Source organism: Vulpes lagopus, chromosome 4, assembly GCF_018345385.1.
Source record: "Vulpes lagopus strain Blue_001 chromosome 4, ASM1834538v1, whole genome shotgun sequence".
Taxonomy (NCBI): Eukaryota; Metazoa; Chordata; class Mammalia; order Carnivora; family Canidae; genus Vulpes; species Vulpes lagopus.
Genome location: NC_054827.1, coordinates 115,525,398 through 115,550,045, shown reverse-complemented (window position 1 = coordinate 115,550,045; position 24,648 = coordinate 115,525,398). Strand labels below are relative to the sequence as shown.

The following is a 24,648-nucleotide window of genomic DNA, read 5'->3' as shown; positions in this document are numbered from 1 at the left end:
GACAATCATGGCCAATTCCTCTTCTCCCTCTAAAAATGCAGATGCACAGGAAGCCAGCTCTGCCTCCTGGGATGAATCCCAGGGTCTGAGATTGGCGTCTGCTCCTGACCTTGACCTCCCGTGTTTTACCTGCTACATTTCCTAAAAACCCCAACATTCCCATCAAATTTAAATTTCACTCAGTGTATCATGCTCTATGATCCCTTCCGATCTAGCTAAGTGCCCTGCTAACCAGGTGAGTTACAAACTGTTTTTTGCCTGCAAGACACTTATGTATGTACCCATAATACTATCTTGCTTAAGAGCTGTTTCAAAGAAATCTGTGGATGACCTAAGGAGAAGAATTCATCAAAGTGGTTGCCACTGACGTGCCCTTGTAAAACTGTCCCCAGGAGGCAACAGAAGGGATTTGTGGCATCACCAGACACCGGTATTTTCCTACAGAAATGCAGCTCTAAACTACTGTTTCTTTTTCAGTAATGATCACTAGAACCTATTTGCTACAAATTAGGTTGTAAATATCTTAGCCTTGGGCCCCACATTTGCTATAGTCTCCGGGAATGTGGCTACCCTGGCAACTGGTTGCATACTCACGTGCTTATTGGGTATTTGTATACTCTCTTTTGTGAAGTGTCTCTTCAAATCTTTGGGCCATTTTTAATTGCTTTTATTATTGACCGGTGAGAATTCTTTACATATTCTGCATATAAGTCTATAATTGGAGATATATGTATTGTGAATACTTTCATCTATGTTTTGTCTTCTTATTATTTTTAAATGATATTCTTAGATGAGCAGAAATTTTTAATTTTTTTCTTTTTAAGTAGGCTCCATGCCCAGTGTGGAGCCCAATCCAGGGCTCGAACTCATGACCGTGAAATTAAGACCTGAGCTGAGATGAAGAGTCAGACATTTAACTGACTGAGCCACCCCAGGACGTCAGATGTTTTTAATTTTAATGAAGTCTAATGTATGAATTTTGTTTTGGGGGGTTAGTGCTAAGAAATTATGCCCACTTCAAGGTTATGAAGACATTTTCTTATGTGTTCTTTCTTTTAAGATTTATTTATTTGAGAGAGGGACAGAATGTGAATGAGTGGGCAGAGGGGCAGAGAGAGAGGGAGAGAATCCCAGAGCCTGATGCAGGGCTCAAGCTCATGACCCTGAGATCATGACCTGAGCCAAAACCATGAGTCAGACACTTAGCCGACTGAGCCAATCAGATGCCAAGAACAGACATTTTAACAATATTAGTATCTCTGTCCATTTATTAGGTCTTCAATTTTTATATGCAAAGTTATGTAGCTTCAGTGTCAAGGTCTTGCATATCTTTTGTTCAAATACTAAGTATTCTGTACTTTCTATTATAAATGACATTGCTTTTCATTATTATATTACATCTAACATTTAATGTTTCCAACATATAGAAACATAAATGATTTTTTATGCTATCTCATGATCTTGATAAATTCGCATGTTATATTTACTAGTATATATATGTCTTAGTTCTAGTAGATTTTTTTTTTGTAGAATCCTTAAGCATTTTCTCATATTCAATCTTGTTTTCTGTAAATAAGGACAGTTTTATTTTTTGCTTTTTAATCTTTAGGCCATTTTTTTCCTTGCCTTATTGCATAGTTATAAACTCATTTTAAAAATCATTATAAAGAGGGCAGCCCAGGTGGCTCAGTGGTTTACCACCACCTTCAGCCCAGGGTGTGATCCTGAAGACCCAGGATCAAGTCCTGCGTCAGGTTCCCTGCATGGAGCCTGCTTCTCCCTCTGCCTGTGTCTCTGCCTCTCTCTCTCTGTCTCTCATGAATAAATAAATAAAATCTTCAATTAAAAAAATCATTATAAAGAATATTTCTTATAAATACTCCATATTGAGGCACCTGGGTGGCTCAGTGGTTCAGCATCAGCCTTTGGCCCAGGGCATGATCCTGGGGTCCTGGGACCCAGTCACTCATCCGGCTCCCCACAAGGAGACTGCTTCTCCCTCTGCCTATGTCTCTGCCTCTCTCTCTGTGTTGCTCATGGATAAATAAATAAACATTTAAAAAATAAATACTCCATTTCCCCTTTGATATGTCTGTCTGGGCCTCTTGTAACTTGAGTCTTTTATGAACTATGCTCATCTTCACTCCCCAGAGTTAGAAGGAAATACCTTTTCCCTATTCTCCCAGTTTCAATGAGGAGGGATTTTCTCTAAGTAGTCCTCGCTAGTTGAGTTACCTTGCTTGTGGGTTTGGTTAGGTACCAGGCACGAGTATCACAGTCCCTCCTCGGAAGCTGGACAGCAAGCAGAGAATGTGCATTCTTGACTATTGGCAGCCATGCGGTAAGCTCTTACCTGTAAGAGCAGGTGATGACAGTCCACCCTCTCCTGGACTAGGTGAGTATGTCTGATTTCTTTGGGGCTCAGTTAGCAAATGCTTTTGCTCTCATCCTAAGGTACATATTGACACAGCCTTTTCTAATGCAAGCTACATACTGGCTCTTACCTGTTTTAACCCTTGACTAACAGCCCAGTTTATTTAGAACTCACTGGGAAAAGAGGGGAGCCATTTGCTGAAACCTCACAAGAACCCCCATCCCCACCCCCCGCTGCCACCCCAGTCTATAACTCCCAGTTAACTGCAACTACTGTTTATTTCCCCAACAGGTCCTGAGGCGTAGTATAGGCACTGAGAATGGCTCTGGATTTCTCCTTCCCTTTGATACATTTCAAATATGGCAGCTGGAGAAGGAAAAAGGATGGGGTATAAAAAGCTACTCTGTGTGTGTGGGGCGGGGCTGCAAACACATAGTATGAGAGGTAGCATGAGAGGGAGACTACCTAGGTCAGGAGCCCTGCTTGGGCATTTCATGACCGTGTGATTGTGGACAACTTAGTCTTGCTGTGTCTCAGTTTTCTTATCTGCAAAATGGGTTGTTATGAGGATTGAGTTTATTCATTTAATGTCTACAGTGGCATCCGGCACACAGTAAGCACTCAATGAATGTTAGTCATTATTTTATTATAGACGCTATATATGCAACCACTTTAGAGAAGGTATTGGGGGAAGATGCTATGAAAAGAAAGGAGGACAATCGTCCAGGATGCTGTTGTGAGTTTACTGATGTACCAAAGACCCAGAGGACTGAGATGTCAGGTTTTGGTCCCCTTAAAACAACCTGTTGGCTGGGCACTTGTTACTGTTGTCAGTGAAAAGCAATGTACATCCCAGTAACTTCAGTGGGCACTTCAGTGGGCAGTGGGTACAGTTCAAACTCTGCCTCTCACCACTGGTGGCTTGGATCCTGGGCAAGCCATCTGAGGAGTCTCCTCCTCTGCTTTAGGAGAAAGGATATCCCTCCCCTGCCACATGAGGAATGCTGTGCCCACCTGACCCCCACCTTGGGTCCAAGTCCATGATGAGTGCATGCTCTGAGTGAGGCCAGGGACTGGTTTTCAGAACCCAGACGATCTTGTGACTGTGCACTCACCCCCACTCTGATCCTGCTCCTTCCTGAGTGTGCCAACAGGATCTACTTGGAAAACCTACCCAATACTTGGCAGCAGCAGAAGGTTGTATTAAGCTCTCTTATAAAGAAGCTTGACAGAGCACGGAAGAGTCTTCTATCCCTGAGCTGGAAGGAGGGTGTGCTGTGTTTGAATCGGGACACAGTGGAGGTCCACTCTTACACCTGCTGACTCAGGAAGAAGCATCCACCATCCACACCAGGAGCCCTGGTCAGCCACAAGGAATGGGGGAAGTTTACAGCTGGACCACCATGCTCAAGAGTCAACTCCACGTTAAGAATTACCGAGGCCTTTTGCCAACATGATGTGTCATATTTATTGGGCTATTCACAGGTCAGCTAAGACACAAGGAGAGACCAGATGACATCAGAATGTCAGGAAACAAAATATTTAGCATTTCTTAAGTTTCCAATTTTGCATTCCGTTGCAGCTGAGTGATATAAATGGGCAATTCATGAACATAACTGCGATTTATTTTTAGCAACAAGCACATACATTTATTTAACCGGTGACTTTTAGGACAATAAGCAAACGAGAAAACTATAGTTTCATGTCGCTAAGACAAGAATATCGTTTATACAAATTAAACTGATACAAAATACATTATAAAGAGAACACACATACAAAAGTCATTAAGTTGGTCAAAGAGCAAGGATGTCACAGAACACCACACTGAGGAAACACTGGTGTGAATTCATTTCAGTTACGAAAGTAGGTCCAAAGTTTGAGTCACACATTTACTGAGGTAAAGGCACGATCACTTCAACATAATTAATGGGGAAGAATCCAGATTCCCCGTGTAGCATTCCTTCATACCAGTTTTCATCTATTTGATTGGTTAATGTAATGACGTCTCCTTCTTTAAATCCTAGTTCTCCTTGGTTTTCTGGCTCAAAATCATAGAGACCACGACAGCAGGGTTGGTCCATGGCAACGTTAGAACCTGTCCACATCACATGGAGACAAAAAGTGGGGGTTAACATGACATGTATCCTTGGAGGGGTGGGGGGGTGGGGAGCCAGGGAGGTCACGCACAGCGGGCCCTGCTTCCTCCCCTCAAGGCTGGCTGGACCCTGCTCACCGGTGCCGAAGGCTCGGAAGGCTCGGTGCCTGTGCCAGATGCCCGGGATAGAGGACAGCCTTGGCTGACCCCTCCAGCCCCATGGCTCTTCCCTTCCCTGCTCCCATCCGGAACTGGCAGGCCCAGCCCGCCTCCCTGAGAGCAGCTTGTCCCCTCCCTGGAGCCAGAGGGAGACACAGAATCACAAGGCCCAACCCCTGCCCTCGGGGAGCTTATGGTCTCTCCTGGATGCCAGGCAGGACACGTGCAACGCTGAAATGCCAAAGATGAGGTGGAGAGTCACGTAGAGCTCAGAAGGTCAGAGGAGGAGGAAGAGGCAGGAAAGGTCTGGGTGGTCAGGACATCTTCCCTGAGCTGGTGCTAGAAGGGGGAAGGGTATGAACAGGAGCAAAGGGGCAGACTAGCTACAGACCAGCCTGCAGTGCTGGGCTTAGTGTATGAAGCCAGAAGTTCTCAGAATAATGTTTCCCAAATAGTTATTTTTTTAATTTCAGAATGAAAATGTGGCAATGGTAAGAAAGGGAGAGAGGGAGGAAGGGAGAGAAGGAGGGTGGGAGGGAGGGGAAAGGAAGGAGAAAGGAAGGAGGAAAATAGGGGAAGGAAGGAGGAAGGGAGGAGGAAGGAAGGAACGAAGGAAGGGAGGGAGGAAAGAAGGAAGGGAGAGGGAGGGAAGGAAGGAAGGAGGGAGGAAGGGAGGGAGGGAGGGAGGGAGGGAGGGGGAGGGAGGGAGGGAGGGGAAAGGAAGGAGAAAGGAAGGGGGAAGGGAAGGAAGGACAGAAGTATGCAAAATTGAGAAAAGTCAGCCCTAACCCACTAACCCAGTGATAACCAATGTTAAATTAACATTTTGGTGGAGAAGCTTCCAGATGTCTTGATGATTATATCTATGTATGTATTTACATAAATATATTCTCATAAAAGAATGTTCCTATACATATTTTTGTGAATCTCTTTCCAGAATACTTCTAATCACTGACCAATAAACTCCATCAGCACGACAAAATTTCTTTCACCCACCTCCCACATTGGATAGATAAGGTCCTTCCTTCCTTTCCTCTTCTCCCTCCCTCTCTTCCTTTCTTCTTTCTTTTGTTCTCTCTAAACTGTCCTACATAACTCCTTGAAAAAATATCCTAATGAACGTTTATTTACAAACGTGCACAATTAATGCTTGAAGGTAAACTTCAGGATGGAACTTATTATTCATAGGACACAGATTTTTCCAGGATTTTTAACATTTACTGTCAATTTATTTGTCTAGTGTTGGGGGGGGGTTGCCTTAAAACTTTTAGAAGCCCCTTATAAAATGCTATTCTTTATATTTATCATGTTTGCTTCCATTTGTTTCTGGAGTGTGTTCTGGGGACGGGGCAGGGAGGGGGTTGCTGGCACACATACAGAACACTTACAGAAACCTTAATCAGCACAGTCAAGCTCATCAACCTTTCCATCTCTGGTTTTTCCTCCTCCTTCACATACACATATTCAACTAAATTCATCCCAGGAATGATTTAATTTTTTCATGTGAAAACTTTTACTCTTAATTCCATTGAGTTTTGGCAAACAGAGGCATTATTTATTTTTGATGATGCTTAAGCCATCATCTCAGAGCAGCTTATTAAATGACCCATTCTTCCTCTACTGACTTCCAATACTACTTTTATCTTTGTCATATATTTAATGATCATGTGCATGTGGATGCATTTCAGGATTTTCTATTTTTTGTCACTGATCCATTTAGGGAACTGTAACAATGTATCATCTTAAATATTGTAGCTTCAAAGTAAGTGTTAATAACTAATAAAGTAAGTTCTTCATTTTCTATTCTCATGAAATCATATCACCAGGTAAACTTCAGTATCCACGTATTGAGTTTCCCCCCCTAAAAATCCCACTTGGGGGGCACCTGGCTGGCTCAGTCAGTAGAGCATACAACCCTTGATTTTGGGGTTGTGAATTCGAGCCCCGTGTTGGGCACAGAGATTACTTTTTAAAAATCTCATTTTGATTTTAACTGGATCGATTTTTTTAGTACTGATCCGTTTTAGAATATTTTTTGCCAAAGATGTATTTATTTATTTGAGAGAGAGAGCACGCATGCAAGCAGGGAGAGGGGCAGGGGGGAGAGAGATAGAGAGAATCCCAAGCAGGCTCCCTGCCTAGCATGGAGCCCGACATGGGGCTTGATCCCAGGACCCTAAGATCATGATCTGACCCAAAATCCAGAGTTGGCTGCTTAAAGGCCTGAGCCACCCAGGGCACCCCTAGAATATTTTTAATGAGTGATGACCACCACATGCCCCAGAGGAACCACTTACTTGTGTGTGTGATAATTTTATCCTAGAGCTAGACAGAGTTTATTAGTATTTAAAATTTTTGCATCTGTATTTAAAAGTGAAATCACTCCCATTTTATATTCTGGTCAGGCCTTGGTATCAGAGCATGTCAGCTTTATAAAATAAATTTTTCTAATTACTAAAATATTTGAACATGAAGATTTGAAAAAATTTGCCCCCACTTATCTAGGCATATGGATTTCTGAATGTAAGATGCTTTCTTGGGGAGTTTATGATAGTGAAGTCAGAGTGTCTGGGAAAGAGGTGTGGTCATGCAAGTCCAGGTCACTACAGCCTCTAATGGAAACACGTGTCCTCAGTGGTTCTCATGATTCCATGTAGAGGAGCCGAGGCAAGAGGATGAGCAGGAGCGCAGAGGCCACCTAGGCCAGATGAGGTGATGCCCCACCCAAGAGGTGACAGCATGGACCACTGGTGAGTCCAGAGCAGATGTGCTATCCACAGGGAAGATGGAGCTAAAAGGAAGCTAAGCCTCACCGCAGGGAAACCATGTACCCTGCATACATGGTAACCACCCCCGGGGCAGAGGCCACTGGCAGAAGACAGAACAGGCCATCCAGAGAGGGACTGGGGAGGCCTCTACACCATCACAGCCAACTCTTCGCGGCCTCGTTTCATCACACCAGCAGAGTGTGGTCCACAAAGGTGAGGAGCCAGTGTCCCAGAGCAAGATCATACCAGGTTCATGGTCCATGTCCTTTGAGAAGAGCTTAATCCCTGCACAGGATTGAAATATCCGTGTATGTCATCTCACAGCTGCCATCCTATTTCATGCTTTTTGTTATTTCCTCTTCTGTTATTATCAAACATTCTTCTCTTTCTCTCTTTCTCTTGACTTCAATTGACAGTTGAAACAAGTTCTTCCAAATACTGTGTTCCTTCCTCACCAAATCTTTCATGTCCAAGAGAATATAAATTTGGGTATTTCGCCCCTCTGTCATTGGCAGCAGATCACTACACAGTGCCCGCTGGTTTCTCCAATTGATGGAGCAGAACCTCCTCAGTGACACCCCACTCCTGATGTTCCCAGTACTCTGATCACACCAAAGTAGGACGGGAGCCAAGCACTCCTTCACTTACAGGCTGTTTGTCAGTGAAGTTCCCCAGTGAGACTGAGACGGCCCCCCCACTGCCTTCCTGTTACAGTAGCTCTCAACGTGGTGGCATACTAAGAAGCCTACTGCCCATCTGAACTCCAGGCCAATTAAACCAGAAGCTCTGGCAGTAAGACCTGGGCATTTACAATTTCTTAGCTGTTTCCAATGTCCAAGGGAGGCTGCAAACCACCAGCCTAATGGCCCTCCCTTCCTTCTGCTTTCTTCAACCAGAGCTTGGGAGTGTCAAGGAGTTTTTCAGCTGGTAGGTAAAGGGAAGGTGGTAGTGGTAGGTAAGAAGCCCCACTTCTCCCCCTTGGGATAGGAAGCTCCTTCCCATGTGGTGACTTACAGGTAATTCGGTCTTTTAGAATCTAAATCCACATGGACTGTAGTCTCTAGAAGATACGTGATGTTTTTAGCATTCGGATTGCTCCTTCCATGACACACTTCCATCTCACCCCACCTTGTATATTCCCTTTGTCATAATGATGGCAGTGGAGGGCCTTAAATATATGGAGGTCCAGTTCACTATCTTGAAGTTGAACAGAACAGCATTCAGTTACTTCAAAGCACTGGGAAACTGAGTGCTCAGCTTGCATGCAGAACTTTTCATTTTCCTTTGGAAATGCAATGTCCTGTGAGTTGGTACACTGAGCATCTATGCCAACTTAGGCTGTTGAGTCAAAGTCAATTTTATTAATGAATACCTGTTTTAATGTGGTCTATAAAAGTGATTACTATCCTTTTAGCATGTCTTGCACTACCAATGTATTAAAGAGGGAGACGGAGTCAGGGTGCCAAACCACATGGTCGTCTTGGAAAGCACTGCCTTGAACGTGAAATGCTAGCGCTAGAAGGGTACTTGGTGGTCTCTCATGAACCATTCTCTTTTGAAGAAGAGGCAGTGATACCTCCAAAAGGTCACAACAGCCTGGCCCTGAGGCTAATGGCAAACCAGAGCCAGACACCAGGGCTCCAGACCCCAGCCTGTGATCTAGCCTGCTCATGTCACCTCCCACATGATCTATGATGCCAAGAAGGGTTGCCAAGACATTTTATGGGCTATCATGCTGACTACAGGTCTAACTATATATATTTTTTTCCTCCCATTTACTCTGCAAGCTACCTGCAGTGACTAAAATAAATGCTAAATGGTAGGCACACACTTATCCTAGCCACCAGCTCCACGAGCATACATGTGCACTCCCAGCACACACACTGAACAAATCAGAGAAAAGACACATTACTCACTTCTCACTTCATTTATTCCAGGCAAAGGACCATTGCCACACTGCCCACTTTGATTTTCTAAGAGCTGGAAAGCGACCAGCACTCATATCACACTCCATCAGCAAATGAACCCCAAACATGGCGTCTCCCCCGAGAGGCGGTGGGGTGGGGTAATTGTGCAGGCCAAAGCTCCCGACTCAGATAAGGCATGAGCACCTGGCTCTCCGGCTACCTCTGCACAGCCCCTGGCACCTAATAGTGCAGGCACCAGGTAAGTCCACACCTACCAGGGCTTGGCCGGCTGTCCTGAACTACACCGGCAGCAGGGTGACAGTGCAGAAAATCATCCAATGTGTTTGTCATGTGGGATCATTTCTGCTGTGTGGGGCCTTTGGCCCAAGTAGCTGTGGCCTCCTCTACTCGAGGGAGAGAAGAGAGCCTGCACATGAACAACGCAGTCAATGTTCTAACTTCTGAGTTCCAAAATAATACCCTTTCAGCTGTGAAATGGTGTGAAAGCCAAGGTTTACAGGCCTTCATGCCAGAGCCAGGTAGGCTTTTATGAGATTTAAGAGGCAGAGAGAAGAGAGAGACAGATAAGCTGACTTCTGGAGTCCAAGGAGCCAGAATTTGAAGAACTCAGGAGATTTTATTACAAGTGGTGAAGAGGGAAGAGCTCTTTCCTGTGACCCAGAGAAGACAGGCTCATTCTAGAGGCAGGGAAGGGTCTGTAGAGAGAAGAGGGTTGAAATGCTCCCCAGATTCCACTCAGGGTGGGTGGCCTCAGGCCCCACTTCCCACTGGATCTCTGGGAGAAGGCAGGTTCCTCAAGTGTTCTTGACCAGCATGGGGTGGGAGAATGAACATAGTAGAAAAGGTGGGCAAGGGGTTATGATGCAAGGAGGGGCCTGAGAGAGCCAACCCTGGCTGTCTAGGACCTATGAACAGATCTGAAGTCCCCCCAGGAAGTGAGAAGGTGCTGGGGGGGAGCACCTGGAGCAGAGATGGCCTGGAGGTGGGCACACAGGAAGCCTCCTCGCCTGCCACCATGACATCCGGGGAACTTCCCCTTGGCATCTGGGCAATATCTTGGGGGAGAGATGTGGGGATGAGAGAGTCTGTGAGAAACACCAATGGCCTTGACAGGGAGTCTCAACTGAACTGGCTGGATTTAAGTCCTCAATTGACCAAGTAATAAACGGATAGTCTACTTTCTATTGAAAGAGACCAAGTTACCTTGAAATGGCAAGATTATGGTTTTTTTCCACCATTAGAAGAGATGGAAAAAAGATTTATTTTTTTCTTTTCTTTTTTTTTTTTTTTTTGGCCAACAGTAGAAATGGAAAAAAGATTAACTTGTTTCCGCCACTGGTCTAAATGGAGACTCATAAGCAAGTTCAGTTCACTTAAAGAGAAATAAAGTTTCTGCCCACCTAAGTGATAATGTACGAATTTTCCCTCTCCACAAAAGAGAAGTGAAAGCATAGAAGGACCCCAAAGGGCCGGACAGAGTAAGATGCAACCCTCAGTAGGGTTCCAGACACAAACACCTGCCAGGTGCCCCAAGGCCAGCTTCCCACCATCAGAAGCCAGCACTCTTGCTGAACCCTTCCCGTAAGAAAAGATGGGTCCTACCCACTGTTTCAACTTTGGGGACAATGCTTTCCTTTTGTCCCCTGGGGTCTTGCAGCTGCTGCTCCTTGACCCCCCGGCCCTGCTTTCCTACCAGCAATTGCCTCCCCGACCCGCTGTGGGTGAGCACACATGCACACCTTGCTGGCTGACACGGAAGCGTGTGCTATCCGGCAGCCGAAACCCCCAGCCCCAGGCCAGGCCGTCCAGCGGGCTGCCTCCACCCACCCTGGCCGAGTGGCCCGTGTTTATTTTCTCTTACTCCCGGGACCTGACTTAACATAACATGAGAGCAGAGGTGGGAAAAACACAGTCTTCCTTGTTAAAGCACTGAAACAAAGATTATTTTAACAGAGAAAAGGGAGTGCCTCTGTTAAATATTTATTATTCAAATTCTGATCCACACCATTAGGAGAAAAAAAGAAACAAAGGAGACCATGACACAGAGTTTTGAGATGGCTGAGTGAGTGAGCAACTGCATGGGCAATGCACAACAGGTAAGGAAATCATGTTCTCCCTGAAATGCGTTTCCCTTCCCTCTTGGCAATGTGGCCTGGTTCCTAACAATATTGGGTCCCCTCTTGTTCTTTTAACAACACTAAAATTCTGGGGAGTGCCCTCCCCACCCCACCTCCATGTGCCACATCCCTGATGCAGAGGCTACTCACTCACATACAAACACCCAGCACATCCTATTCCGGTGACAGTCCCACGGCCCTCAGCCCCAGTCAGCAATGGGGATGACACCACAACCCTCGGTGCCAGGACTTAATCTAAGGGCCTCACTGACATCAGTGGATTTACTTTGGTACCATTACCAATTTGATGGATGGAGAAATTAAGGCATACAGAGATTCCCCAAAGAATTCAGCAACGGTGCTGAGATTTGACCTCCGTCTGGGACCAGAGTCTGCTCTCGATCTCACAATCACTAGCTTGGGAGCTGATCCCCAATTTCTGAGCCAACCCCAAGCCAGGGGTGGGAATGAGAGTTGGGGGTGGGGTCTGTCACTTGGGCTTGGTGACTGTGCGTCTTCACCTTGGTGTGCCATAGGGAGCATCCCCGGTCCCCAAAGGTCTGCCCAGGTCCTACCTCCCCTTGCCAGTCATGCTCCAGGGGTGCCCTTTGGATACTTATTCTCTGCCTGAGCCCCAGCTTCAAAGCAAGCAGTTCAGCCTTCAGTTAAAAAACAAAACACAAACACAGGAGTCAAGTCCAGGTGGTGGATCAGCCACCAGAGTGGACGTGGCATCAGGTGGAACTGGCATTTCCACAGCCCGGCCTGCTCACGTGCTCTCCCTCCTTCCTCCTTGCACCTGCTGGGGTCTGGGGGCCTGATCTCAGGGGCCGTCTCTCTCCTCCTGCTGACCGCAGTGGATGGGGGGAGGCCGGGAGCTCAGCGGAGCAGGGGCCTCCTTGTCTCTGCAGCACAGAAACACCGCCACTCCTCTGCTGCACTTGAACTTGGGTTAAACTCTCAGACCATCAGAGGTCAGAGAACCTCCTGTTCTCTCTCTTCCAGGGACTCTAACTCTGGGGACCTCCTTCCCCGGAAGCCCCTGGCCAGAGCATCCCAACAGAAAGGCAAGCTCCACGCCCCCCTCCGCCACCACTCCTACTGTCCAGAAGGGAAAGGGGACAGACAGAGACGTGATTCATAGAACTGTTGTCGACAGGAGCACCTATCAGGGAATGAGGTATGGGATCTACGGGAAGCTACTGACCTGCGGAGGGCTCTTTGGCTTTTAGTAAATGCCCCAGACTGCTGTGCCTTTTGAGTTTTGTTCCTGCTTTTTTTTTTTTTTTTTTTTTTTTAGTTTTCTCTTGCCTCCCTTGTAGCCGGGCTGCGACCTGTCACTTTCCTTCCTGCCGTCAGTGGGCCTTCCCGAAGCAGTCCCTTGGCCTTTCTAATCTGCTGCTTCCAGTCTGCTGTAGGCTAAGAAATCAGATAACCGGTTAAGTAACGTGACTAGCCACCGTGCAGCGGGCTCTTGCTCTGCAGCAAGCACCCTTCGTGACCAGCATCTCTAATCCACACAATCTGAGAATGACCCTGTGCAGCCAGGATGACAGTGAGACCTGGAGGTATGGGCATAAGAGCCGGGATTGGGGCCTCCCCATGGCCCCAAGGCCCCCCAGCGGTGAGGCCCAAGGATGACACCTCTCTGGACTTGGGGCGGGGGGACTCACATTCTGCCCACTTCCTGCTCTGAAGCCTGGAAGTTCAGGGCTGTTTCCCCATCACTGGTGCTACCCGTGGGGCTGCTAAGGAGCAGAAAAGAAGTATCCCGTTCACGGGTGGAGTTAACCCCACAGGCAAGGGACCCCAAGCCTCCCTTCCCTCTGGAGGCTTTGGCTGCACGCCAACATGGTCCAGCGATCTGGCTGTGCCTGCGCCAGAGGACCACGGGGTAGTTCACCTCTGAATACATTGGGACACAAAGCTGATTTCAAGCTTTCGAGTTTATCTGAAGTTCAGACTCATCTGAAACACTCAGTGAGTGTGCACTCCCTGCCAGGCAGCATGCTCAACCCACAAGATACCATCTCCTTGGAATTAGAACGGACATATTTGGTTCAAATTGCAATTTCTCTTTTTCCAATCTAAAATCTCCAGTACTTGCAGGAAAATTCTTTGGAAGCCAAGCACTCTCCCTTCAGCTGACCCAGACACAGTGCTGGTGCAGAACCGTAATAAATGCCACAAAAACCATTTTGTTCACCATCTCTAAAATACTCTTTTGTCCACTGGTAATAAACTACATGGGAACTTCAGATCCCTGGTTTCTAGCTTGGGATTAGGCTTACCTCTGGGCTCTGATTTTCTTACCTGCAAATGCTATGCCTTAATCCGTGGTTGATGCTATGGACTGTCTGTGTCCTCTCCACGTTCCTATGTCGAAGCCCTGACACCCCCCCACTCTGGGTGATGACATGTGGAGGTGGGGCTCTGGAGAAGTGATCAGATCATGAGGGCGGACCCTCGTGAGCGGGACAGTGCCACTGTGTCAGGACACAAGAAGGCCATCTGTAACCAGGAAGCAGATGCTCACCAGACACAGAATCTGGTGGCGCCTTGACCTTAGACCTAGCCTCCTCACCGTGAGAAATAAGTGCACGTTGTTCCAGCTCCCCGGTCTGTGGCATTGTGATATAGCTGCCCAAGCTCACTGAGACTAGTTATGTAGTAAATTACTAAGAAAAGTCTAGTGACAGTCTATGAACCGTCTTTCTAGAAAGAAGTACTCTGTATTTATCCACAGGAGACTCGATTTATTGAAATGGCTTATCAGGGACTCAAGCTTAATCATTATACTGTAACTGACGAAAATAAGTGCGTGTGATTACTAATTACACTAAGGTTCGTGGAATTAACCTTCGTTCCAATGCTCTACAACGGACACAGGCTGCTAACAAGATGGGTGTGACCAGTAAGATGCTGCGTCCTCTACCTGACACAACACTGCTGGTCCCGAGATGTCATCTCAAAAGCTGCAGGCTGTTTATTTACAGAAGCTGGGTCCAGCATTTGGGGGCTGCCTTTGCCACTCTGACCGAAGAAGACAAACGGTGGCCTTCATCAGAGGTGGTTTCCTGGCTGCTGGCATGGAGTTCGAGCTCACAGATCCATTTTTTTTTTTTTTTGCCTGTTCCTTGCTTTGTAGACTGTGGATTAGTTACCAATATTGAAAAATCAGGAGATTGCACATAACCATAGGATTTCTGTCTTCTCTTGAAAAATCAGAAAGGCCTACTACTCTATCCCATATTCCTAGGCAATAAACAGCCACTCCTGACCATCAACACTCTCTTTGTACAGGGCAAGTATTCTGTACATGGCTACAGACTCACCTTCCTATTTTGTGCACCTGTCCTGGAGGTCAGGTGTCAGCTACCTGGTGCCAGGTCTGGCCTGGCACTGTTTTCTTACACTCTCCCTGTGTCTCTTATCCCCATAATCTGGCATTAGGGTTCACCCCTGAGCCCACACCCACTGGACAACTCCAGGGGTATCATCTACAAGGACTCAAACATGAGGTCCTCTGGAATTGTGCCCTATAGCTGTCCTATGTGTTATCCTTGGAAACCACCGACTTCTATATGATTTTTAAAAAACATAAGTACCGATGTTAATATTTAGATGATGGCATTTTAAATTTTAGCTTAAAGACCAAATGTATCATTGCAGAATAACAAAATTTTTAAGTAGGTGGCAATTGAAATAATATAATCATGCCATCATCTCAGCCAAGTAGCATCAAAATCCCCACAACTAAGTTAGAAGTTACACCTTATGGCTTTCTGAAAACTCTTTTTAACAGACTGTTTAGAAGAAATACAGGAAACCATTCCCTGCAGGGAGAAAGCCTTTCCGTCTAAAGCTTCCTTCAGATGAAAAATAAGAGAAGGACTCTTCCCCTTTCCTGAATCAGTGGCTACTGGTCAACAATAAGAATCATAGTTCACATTTCATCTCCTTCAAGATTATTTTTTTTAACAGAGAATATACAAAATGTTCAATCTGTGAACTGTTCAAGTTTCTAAGAATGCTAAGTACTCATAAAACAGAATTACAGCAGCCGTAGCATTTATAGAGGGAAACTTGCAATGTGTTCAATCTAATCACTTCATTTAGGGATAAATTCAAATCCACCCAGAGATGTTAAGAAACTCACCCAAAGTCACAGAGCTAATGAGCACCAGAATCCCCAAGCTACCCTGCAGGACTCCTATTCCCTGGTTTTTTTCTCTCCTGTCAATAACACTGACGGACCTACCACTGATAATATACAGAAATTCATATGCGAGAGGGGCTAGTGACAGCAAAACAAACAGGAAAACTGCGGGAAGGAAAGAAGAAAGTGAAAGAAACAATCTGCCCACTGAGCAATCACCGCCGTCACTGCAGAGTGAAAATTTTAATTTCCTCTTTGGAAATTTAGGTTAACAAAAATGCATATATTTCTATTTGCAAAGTGCTCGTCTTCTTCAAGTTTCAAACTTCACACTTTACTTCTGAATAAATGTTTATTTTCTAATGTAATCCCAGAGATTTTGCGCCGACGAAGGGAGCGACTCAGACTCTAGACATTATTTCCGAGCCCCCTTAGCAGTGTCAAGAACTTTATAAAAGTCTCCTTTATACCTGGAGGGAGTGAGAATGCCTTCGTAGAAGCCATTGGAGAGATTTATTTTGCCTCGCTCTGAAACGCCCTTGGAACCACACTTGCTCATTACCCTCAGCCTTCTACATTTTCAAAGCTGATCTCAGGCTGGAGCATATTAACCGTGAGTTGTGATTATATAAAGTGACACCCTCTTTAAGAACTTAAATGGAAAAAAAAAAAAAACCCAACCCTTCATAAATAAAGGAGTTGAGAAAAAATGCAAAGTATACTTTGCCTTCCTGATTCAGTAAGTGACAACGGGGGGGGGGGGGGGGGGAGCACATCAGCCGGGGCAGGGAAAACACATGAGCGTAGGTGACACACTCCTGCACTATTTTCTTCAAAACTGAGGGTTTTTCTGGGAAGCACGCAGGCACACATTTCAAGTCCGGGGACTTTTCTTGGCCTCATCGTTTCTTTGGGGACACAGGGACAGCAATGCTGATGGAGCATCGTGACCCCGCGCTCACGGGCTTGGACGGGGTGTGCTTTCTCCAAGCCAGGGCTGAACTTGGGTTCTGCCTGCAATCCATCATCTCAAGATGTGACTTCCACCACTGTCCCCCCAACCCCTGCTCCTGGCTCACTTTACTCCTCTTAAGCAGCAAGAAATGTATTATCAAAGATTCCATCTCAGTCCCACGATGGACTCTGCCTAATTGACCTACATCCTTTCATCTCCCTCTTTTCTGTTTCTTTAGAAAGAAATGATGAAGAAAATGTTCTTGGAATTCATCCCTGGCATGGTCCTGTGAGCTTTGCTTTAAATTGTTAGTGAAATGCTTGACATTTTTCCTCCACTTTATAAACATTATGTGCAAATCATTCAGAATCCTAATGGAAAGTAATTTCCCATTAATACAGGCTGTAAAATGCCATCTTCTTTTGAAACTGTGCCCTAGAAACAAACAGTGCGGACCCCTTTACGCTCCCAAATTCCACCCACAAATCACTGCAGCCCAAGGCTGGAGGCGGGACTACAGCTACTGCCAAGGGCAAGTTCAGAGAGGCGGCCTGGGAAGGACCAACAGTGGAGTCTGCAGCACAGGAGTTCGGCTAGCAGACTCGGGGCCTTCCGAAAAGCCATCTTTTGCACATCTGTGATCTCTGGCTGACCATTGCTCTTCTAACAACTTAATCTGCCTAGGGACCTAGCTACTGGCCAAGAAGGAGGGGACAAAAGCACTGACATGCAGAGTCTGGATGAGAAAGCCAAAGAACTTACTGTCCTATCAGCATTTTCTTCTTCCAAATCAGATGCATACAACAGACTCCCTCTGCAACTGCTTGCTGGCTACAGATTCCCCGTGATCAAGAATTTTGGAAAAAAAATAATTCCCAATGCTCTTGAACATTTTAAATGTTCCCCAGGATTCCTTCTCAAGGATATAGCATGAAAGATCTATACAGTAAAGCATCCAGCTCTACTACTTACTGCCTCTGTAGGCCTTGAGAAAATCTCATTTAACCTCTCTGAGCCTCCACTTACTCATCTGTAAAATGGGTATAATGATAGCATGAGAAATGTGTAGGAAGTATTTAGTACATTAGCTGACCCATAGTAAGTATTCAGTAAGCATAACTGCTATATTGTTAACAATATTATTTGCTACCTTTTTACTTTCTACTATTATCACTTCCTTGCAATATTGCTATGGCCATAAAATGAGTGAATACCATAGATACATATATATCATAGATATACACATATATATCATATATATATATATACACATATGTATATGGCATCAAATAATAATACTTGATATATTTTCAGTACTCAAAGGCTATGTCCTTATGCCTTTAAGTGGTACTTTAGTTAAAATACTTTTTAATTTTCACAGAGTACAACACTTTCCATACTGCCAGTCTGAGAGGTCAAAGTTAGTATCTCTACAGGTAGATAAGGATACCCTTTATCAAAGGAGAGCTGAGTTTTCCCTCATAGCAAATGAGAGCATGGAAGCCTGGGAGCTAGGCACTTGGTCCTGGGGTCTGCTAACTCTGCTTCCCCCAGATACAGTAGAGTGCAGGGAGGGTGCGTGATGGGAAGCCTGGGGCTGGATGTAATTTCAAAGTTTTTACTTAGTTTGTTTTCATACCCAGCTTCTTTCCAAACAGAAATTTTGAAGTGGCTTACAATAATACACATATTCAGAATATAGTGTTTCTGGACCAGAAGTAGAAAAGCAGGGAAAACAGGGAATAAAATGTGGTGCCCAATTTCTTGAAAGAAGGAAGTAAACCTTTACATGCAGATGTTGGTTTGCAAAACTGTAATCACAGTATACTTACAACTTTGTGTCTTTTCCACTCAACTATAGTACCATAAACATTTTTATGTTCCTACATAATTTCCATATTAATACATTTGAATAGCTGCATAATATCTCATTTGATGTACCATTACCTACATAGCCATTATCCTACTATTGACTAATATATATAAATAAACACCAGTCATTAGGTTGTTTTCACTTATAACTTTTCATGTCTCTAGACAGTGCTGTAACAGATGGACCAACATGGTATTTCTTCAATGATTTCCTTAGGATACATTTCCAGGAATGAAGCCACTGAAAATGCATAAACATTTTTATTAATTTTGATAGGTACTGCTAAATTGACTTCCCAGTGAGTCATCTCAGGGCTTGGCTAACCATGGCCTGCACGCCAAATAATGTTTTAATGGAATACAGCCTTGCTCATTCATTTTCATATTTGTCTGTGGCTGCCTTCCCCTCTAGCTGAGTCACATGACTACAAGAGACTCCACAGAGCCCACGAAGTCTAAGGTATCTACCACTTGACCCCGACAGAAGACATCTGCCAACCCCTAGGTTACCTGAATATGCATTCCCACAAGCAGTGTGGGCATGGACGTGGGGCCACACCCTAACAGAAATGACTTATGCAAGGACCCTATAGAGAGGTCAGCGAGAGAGACGACAGAACCTTTCTTCCACAACGAATGTGTAGATGTCTGCAGGAGAAGCCACAAGCTAACCATCAAAACCCGTTCTTCCTTTCTTCCCCAGGAATATGAACACAGGTAGGATGTGGCTCTCGGTTTACCTCTCCCAGCCTTTGCAGCCAGGTGTGGTCATCAGACTGCACTCCTGTCAGGCTGGGAGTGGAAGTGATGTGAACCATTTGGGGCTCATTTCCTAAAGAGGAATCTCTACCCTGGGCTCCCATTCTTTAAAAAAAATATATGGTCTTTTAAAAAATGTTTTATTTATTCATTCATGAGAGACATGTAGAAAGAAAGAGGCAGGGACACAGGCAGAGGGAAAGGCAGGCAGAGGGAGAAGCAGGCTCCACACAGGAAGCCTGACATGGGACTCGATCCTGGGTCTCCAGGATCACACCTTGGGCTGAAGGCGGTTGTAAACCACTGAGCCACCCAGGCTGCCGGGCTCCCAGTCTTAATGTTCCCCTTTTGAACCACTGCTTTCTGGAGCCTCCATGGAACAGTAACTGCCACCACTTAACCAACACAACCTAGTGTCAGAAGGAGGGTGCTATCATCGAAAAACTCATGGTGCTGACTCAGTGGGCAGGTAGTGATGAGGAAGAAGCAGGTATAACAGGCATGAAAGCCAGTGACCCTCGTTACGTCGTGGCAAAACATCTGGTGAAACTTTTGCCTATGACAACTTTGAAAGCATATCATATACCACTAACTCTAAAGAGAAGTTTTGAGTAAAATAGAATGTTAGTATACATTAGCTGCCCCTTGGTACACGCAGCAAATTATTATAGGAGAGACAAGAATTACCTGGCTTGCAAGCAACGATAAAAGGGAAGAGACAAAGATCAGAGGCTGAATCCCAGTGCACTGAGAAAACCCAACTGTTTCTCTGCCCCCAAAGAACAGAAGACAAGCAGGCTCTGATTCCAAATCATTCTGAGACTCTCTAAACCAAATGAAGGACCCAGTTCTGCAGCAGAGATTAAATTAAAGGCACCAGCTCCCCACTCCACTCACCTACTGATTCAGATGGCCTCAAGGTAGTCTCTATAAGTTAAGAAAGGCTAGACAAGAAGAGAAAGAAAGAAGGCAGCCTTAAGAGCCCCATCTAAGCACAGGAGCTTGGCTGTGGTTACCAGCCCAGGAGCTAGAGATCAGAAGCTTGTCATGTTTCTGAAGGCACTCATGAGAAAGGAAGCACAAGCCTAACCTGAACACATCTGTATCCCTTGAACCTTGAAGGACCCTCGAGGCTCCCAGGCAACAGGAAGCACAGCTCCCACACAGGGAAGCTTTCCAAAGCCCACTGCCGATGTGAAGAGTGACTCCTGAGCAGGCAACTCTAGGGACCCATAGGACACAGGCCAACAGAGGCCCCCTGCACCTTCCAGAAAGAACAAGAATCTAATCAAGGAATCTCTACCATGGCTATTCCAGGGGTCCTTGCAATTCCTGTCCAGCAGAATTCCATCTCTCTAGGGACTAGCAGCCGGTGTACATTTCCCACTGGACCTGTACTGTGGCTGCCCAGCTAGAGCCTGCATCCCCCAGCCATCTGATTCAGTTCTCATCCCTGGGTTGTGTGTGTGTCATTTCTATCTTGCTGGCTTAAGAGGAAATGTCTAGCCTGGACTGCTATTCTCTCTCCCCTTCCTACTGGCTGGTGTGGAAATAGCTAGGACAATGTGGAAGCCACATGATGAAGCTGGCAGAGGTGCCATCAGCCCAGGCCCAAGTGACTCCATGGATGATTGGGAGCACCACCAATCTTCTTAAAATATTCTCCCTGGACTGCTGCATGAGCGAGAAAATCTTATTTTATTGAACACTGGTTGCACTTTAGAGTCCTTAACCTAATACGATACAAAAGAACTCTCCAGAGTACTATGCCTAAGTGTGTTCTTTAAAAAAATAAAAAAAGATTTTGTTTATTCATGAGAGACACAGAGCGCACGCGAGAGAGAGAGAGAGAGAGAGAGAGAGAAAGAGGCAGAGACACAGGCACAGGGAGAAGCAGGCTCCATGCAGGGAGCCCAACGTGGGACTTGATCCCGGGTCTCCAGGATCATGCCCTGGGCTGAAGGTGGTGCTAAACCACTGAGCCACCCAGGCCGCCCCCTAAGTGTGTTTTTGATAATATTTTAATGAAATCAATTTTACTCAAATAACTTTAAAAGAAATGTTACATCAAAGATGTAAGTTGGAAACTAGTGCTACATATCATAAAGACTATAACCAGGAGACTGAGTATGATGGAAAATAGACAATTTTTTTAGAGAGAGAGAAAGAGAAAGTGAGTGTGGGAGGGGCAGGAGGAGAGAGAGAGAGTGAATGAATCCTCATGCAGACTCCATGCCCAGTGCAGAGCCCAATGTGGGGCTTGAGATCATGACCTGAGCTGAAATCAAGATTTAGACACTTAACCAACTGAGCTACCAGGGCATTCCCCAAACAGACAATTTTATTAAATTCAAGCTAGCTACTTTTGCCTGCAAAAGGCTTGTAGGCCAAGGCCTATCTCCTCTGCTAAAACCTGACATTAAAAATATTCCAGTCCAAAACTGTGGCTTTAACTCCTTGAAATCAGAATGACAAAAAAAGAATAGAAAAAGGAATAATTTTCTTATGATGTGATTCAAGGCTATTTATGTCTATACCCACTGAGCGCCTAAAGCCACCTTAAGTGACAAGCAACAAAGAGACCCGTCCAGGGGGTCACCCCAAGGAGGTCTGCACTGACACAACAGACTGAGTACAAGACTGCAGCCGCCTTCCTTTCAATATCGCATCACCATTAGTTGTTAAATAGGTATTTTTAAAATTTCCAAGTGAAGTTGGAAAACAAGAATGAACACTGCTGGCAGACCAAAAGTCATGAAGAATATGAGGAATATCTGAAACGTGTATGTGGCAGATGGAAGAAATGAAGCCCAGAATGGTTCTCAAAGAAGGATGCTCCAGAAAAAAAAAAAAAAAGGATGCTCCAGAAGAGGGCCCTGAGGATGCCCAAACTCAGAGGTGGTGCAGACTGGAAGCTGGATGACTGGTTGGCATTCTGGAAAAAGAGTGGCCAGGTGAGTCTTTTTATTGTGGGTGTGTACTAATAAGCACCTGGGAGTCCAGGCATCTGCCTCCAGGAAGGAGTAGTGAGGGCATGGACCTGAACTAGAAAGTCCGGCAGTGCTGTGAGGATGCAAACATCCAAAAAAACAGAAACCAGTGAACTTCACTCAGCAGAGTATCCCTTATCCCCTCATAACCATGGAGGTAGGCAGCAGTAACAGACACACATATAGAAAATATAATTAATATCCTTAGAGGAACATGAAGACTCTAACTACTTATCAAATTAAATGTTAAAATTTAAAACTTTGAATATTGCTGTGATAAGCAGAATAATAACCATCCCCTCCATCTCCCCACTGCCCCAGATGTCCACATCCTACTCCCCAGAACCTGTGGATTTCTTCCTTACATGGCAGAAGGGAATCTGCAGATGTGATTAAATTCTAGATCTTCAGATGGAAAGATAACTCTGAACAATGTGGATGGGCCCAATTTTATCACAATGTAATCACAAGAGACCTTAGAAGAGGAAGGCACAAGGGTCAGAGTCAGAGAAGGAGATACAACAATGCAAGCAGAAGTCAGATAGTTTTGAAGATGGTCCACTGCTAGCTTTGAACATGGAAGGAGGGGCCACAAGCCAAAGAGTACATGCAGCCTCTAGAAGATAGAAGAGATAAGATAATAGATTCTTCCCCAGAGCCTCTTAAAGGAACACCAGCACCTTGGTTTTAGGACTTCTAACCTCCAGAACTAAAAGACAGACAACAATGTTGTGTTATTTTGAGTAAATTCAATGGGAAAAATAAATTCAATAGATGGGCTAAATAAATGAGTGGGTATAAGGAAAAAATATATAAGGAGAAATTTTCTCAGAGGACAAAGTAAAAAGAGATCAAGAAAGCAAGAAGGAAAAAATGAGCCAAAGAGTAAGAGACAAAAGTCTCAACATCTAATAGAAAATTTTAAAAAGAAAAAATCATAGAGAATAGAAAAGGATACTTAAAGCATAAAAAAAATTTTCCATCATTAAAAACAGTATGAGTAATCAGATTTAAAGGGTCAATGAGTATCATGTCATCGGCGAAGAGGGAGAGTTTGACTTCTTCTTTGCCAATTTGAATGCCTTTAATGTCTTTATGTTGTCTGATTGCTGAGGCGAGGACTTCCAGAACTATGTTGAACAGCAGTGGTGAGAGTGGACATCCCTGTCTTGTTCCTGATCTTAGGGGAAAGGCTCCCAGTGCTTCCCCATTGAGAATGATATTTGCTGTGGGCTTTTCGTAAATGGCTTTTAAGATGTCGAGGAAAGTTCCCTCTATCCCAACACTCTGAAGGGTTTTGATCAGGAATGGATGCTGTATTTTGTCAAATGCTTTCTCTGCATCTAATGAGAGTATCATATGGTTCTTGGTTTTTCTCTTGCTGATATGATGAATCACATTGATGGTTTTACGAGTGTTGAACCAGCCTTGGCAAAGAAGAAGTCAAACTCTCCCTCTTCGCCGATGACATGATACTCTACATAGAAAACCCAAAAGCAAAAAAAAAAAAAAAAAAAAAAAAAAAAAAATCAAAAAAAAAAAAAAAAAAAAAAAAAAGAAAACCCAAAAGCCTCCACCCCAAGATTGCTAGAACTCATACAGCAATTTGGTAGCGTGGCAGGATACAAAATCAATGCCCAGAAATCAATGGCATTTCTATACACTAACAATGAGACTGAAGAAAGAGAAATTAAGGAGTCAATCCCATTTACAATTGCACCCAAAAGCATAAGATACCTAGGAATAAACCTAACCAAAGAGGTAAAAGATCTATACCCTAAAAACTATAGAACACTTCTGAAAGAAATTGAGGAAGACACAAAGAGATGGAAAAATATTCCATGCTCATGGATTGGCAGAATTAATATTGTAAAAATGTCAATGTTACCCAGGGCAATTTATACGTTTAATGCAATCCCTATCAAAATACCATGGACTTTCTTCAGAGAGTTAGAACAAATTATTTTAAGATTTGTGTGGAATCAGAAAAGACCCCGAATAGCCAGGGGAATTTTAAAAAAGAAAACCTTAGCTGGGGGCATCACAATGCCAGATTTCAGGTTGTATTACAAAGCTGTGGTCATCAAGACAGTGTGGTACTGGCACAAAAACAGACACATAGATCAATGGAACAGAATAGAGAACCCAGAAGTGGACCCTGAAATGTACGGCCATCTAATATTCGATAAAGGAGGAAAGACTATCCATTGGAAGAAAGACAGTCTCTTCAATAAATGGTGCTGGGAAAATTGGACATTCACATGCAGAAGAATGAAACTGGACCACTCTCTTTCACCATACACAAAGATAAACTCAAAATGGATGAGAGATCTAAATGTGAGACAAGATTCCATCAAAATCCTAGAGGAGAACACAGGCAACACCCTTTTTGAACTTGGCCACAGTAACTTCTTGCAAGATACATCCACGAAGGCAAAAGAAACAAAAGCAAAAATGAACTATTGGGACTTC

At 44.7% G+C, this 24,648-nt stretch overlaps 1 protein-coding gene across 5 annotated transcripts in view; it reads right to left on the bottom strand.

Annotated features, from left to right (window-relative positions):
• Positions 1-3,981: 3,981 nt before the first annotated feature.
• SH3GL3 (SH3 domain containing GRB2 like 3, endophilin A3) overlaps positions 3,982-24,648 on the bottom strand; it is a 137,873-nt gene continuing 117,206 nt past the window's right edge. For all 5 annotated transcript variants that reach the window (XM_041751363.1, XM_041751362.1, XM_041751365.1 and 2 more), the window contains one exon: positions 3,982-4,469. In XM_041751363.1, the coding sequence (XP_041607297.1) occupies positions 4,264-4,469 (206 nt within the window). In that variant the 3' untranslated portion in view covers positions 3,982-4,263. The remainder of the gene's footprint in view (positions 4,470-24,648) is intronic.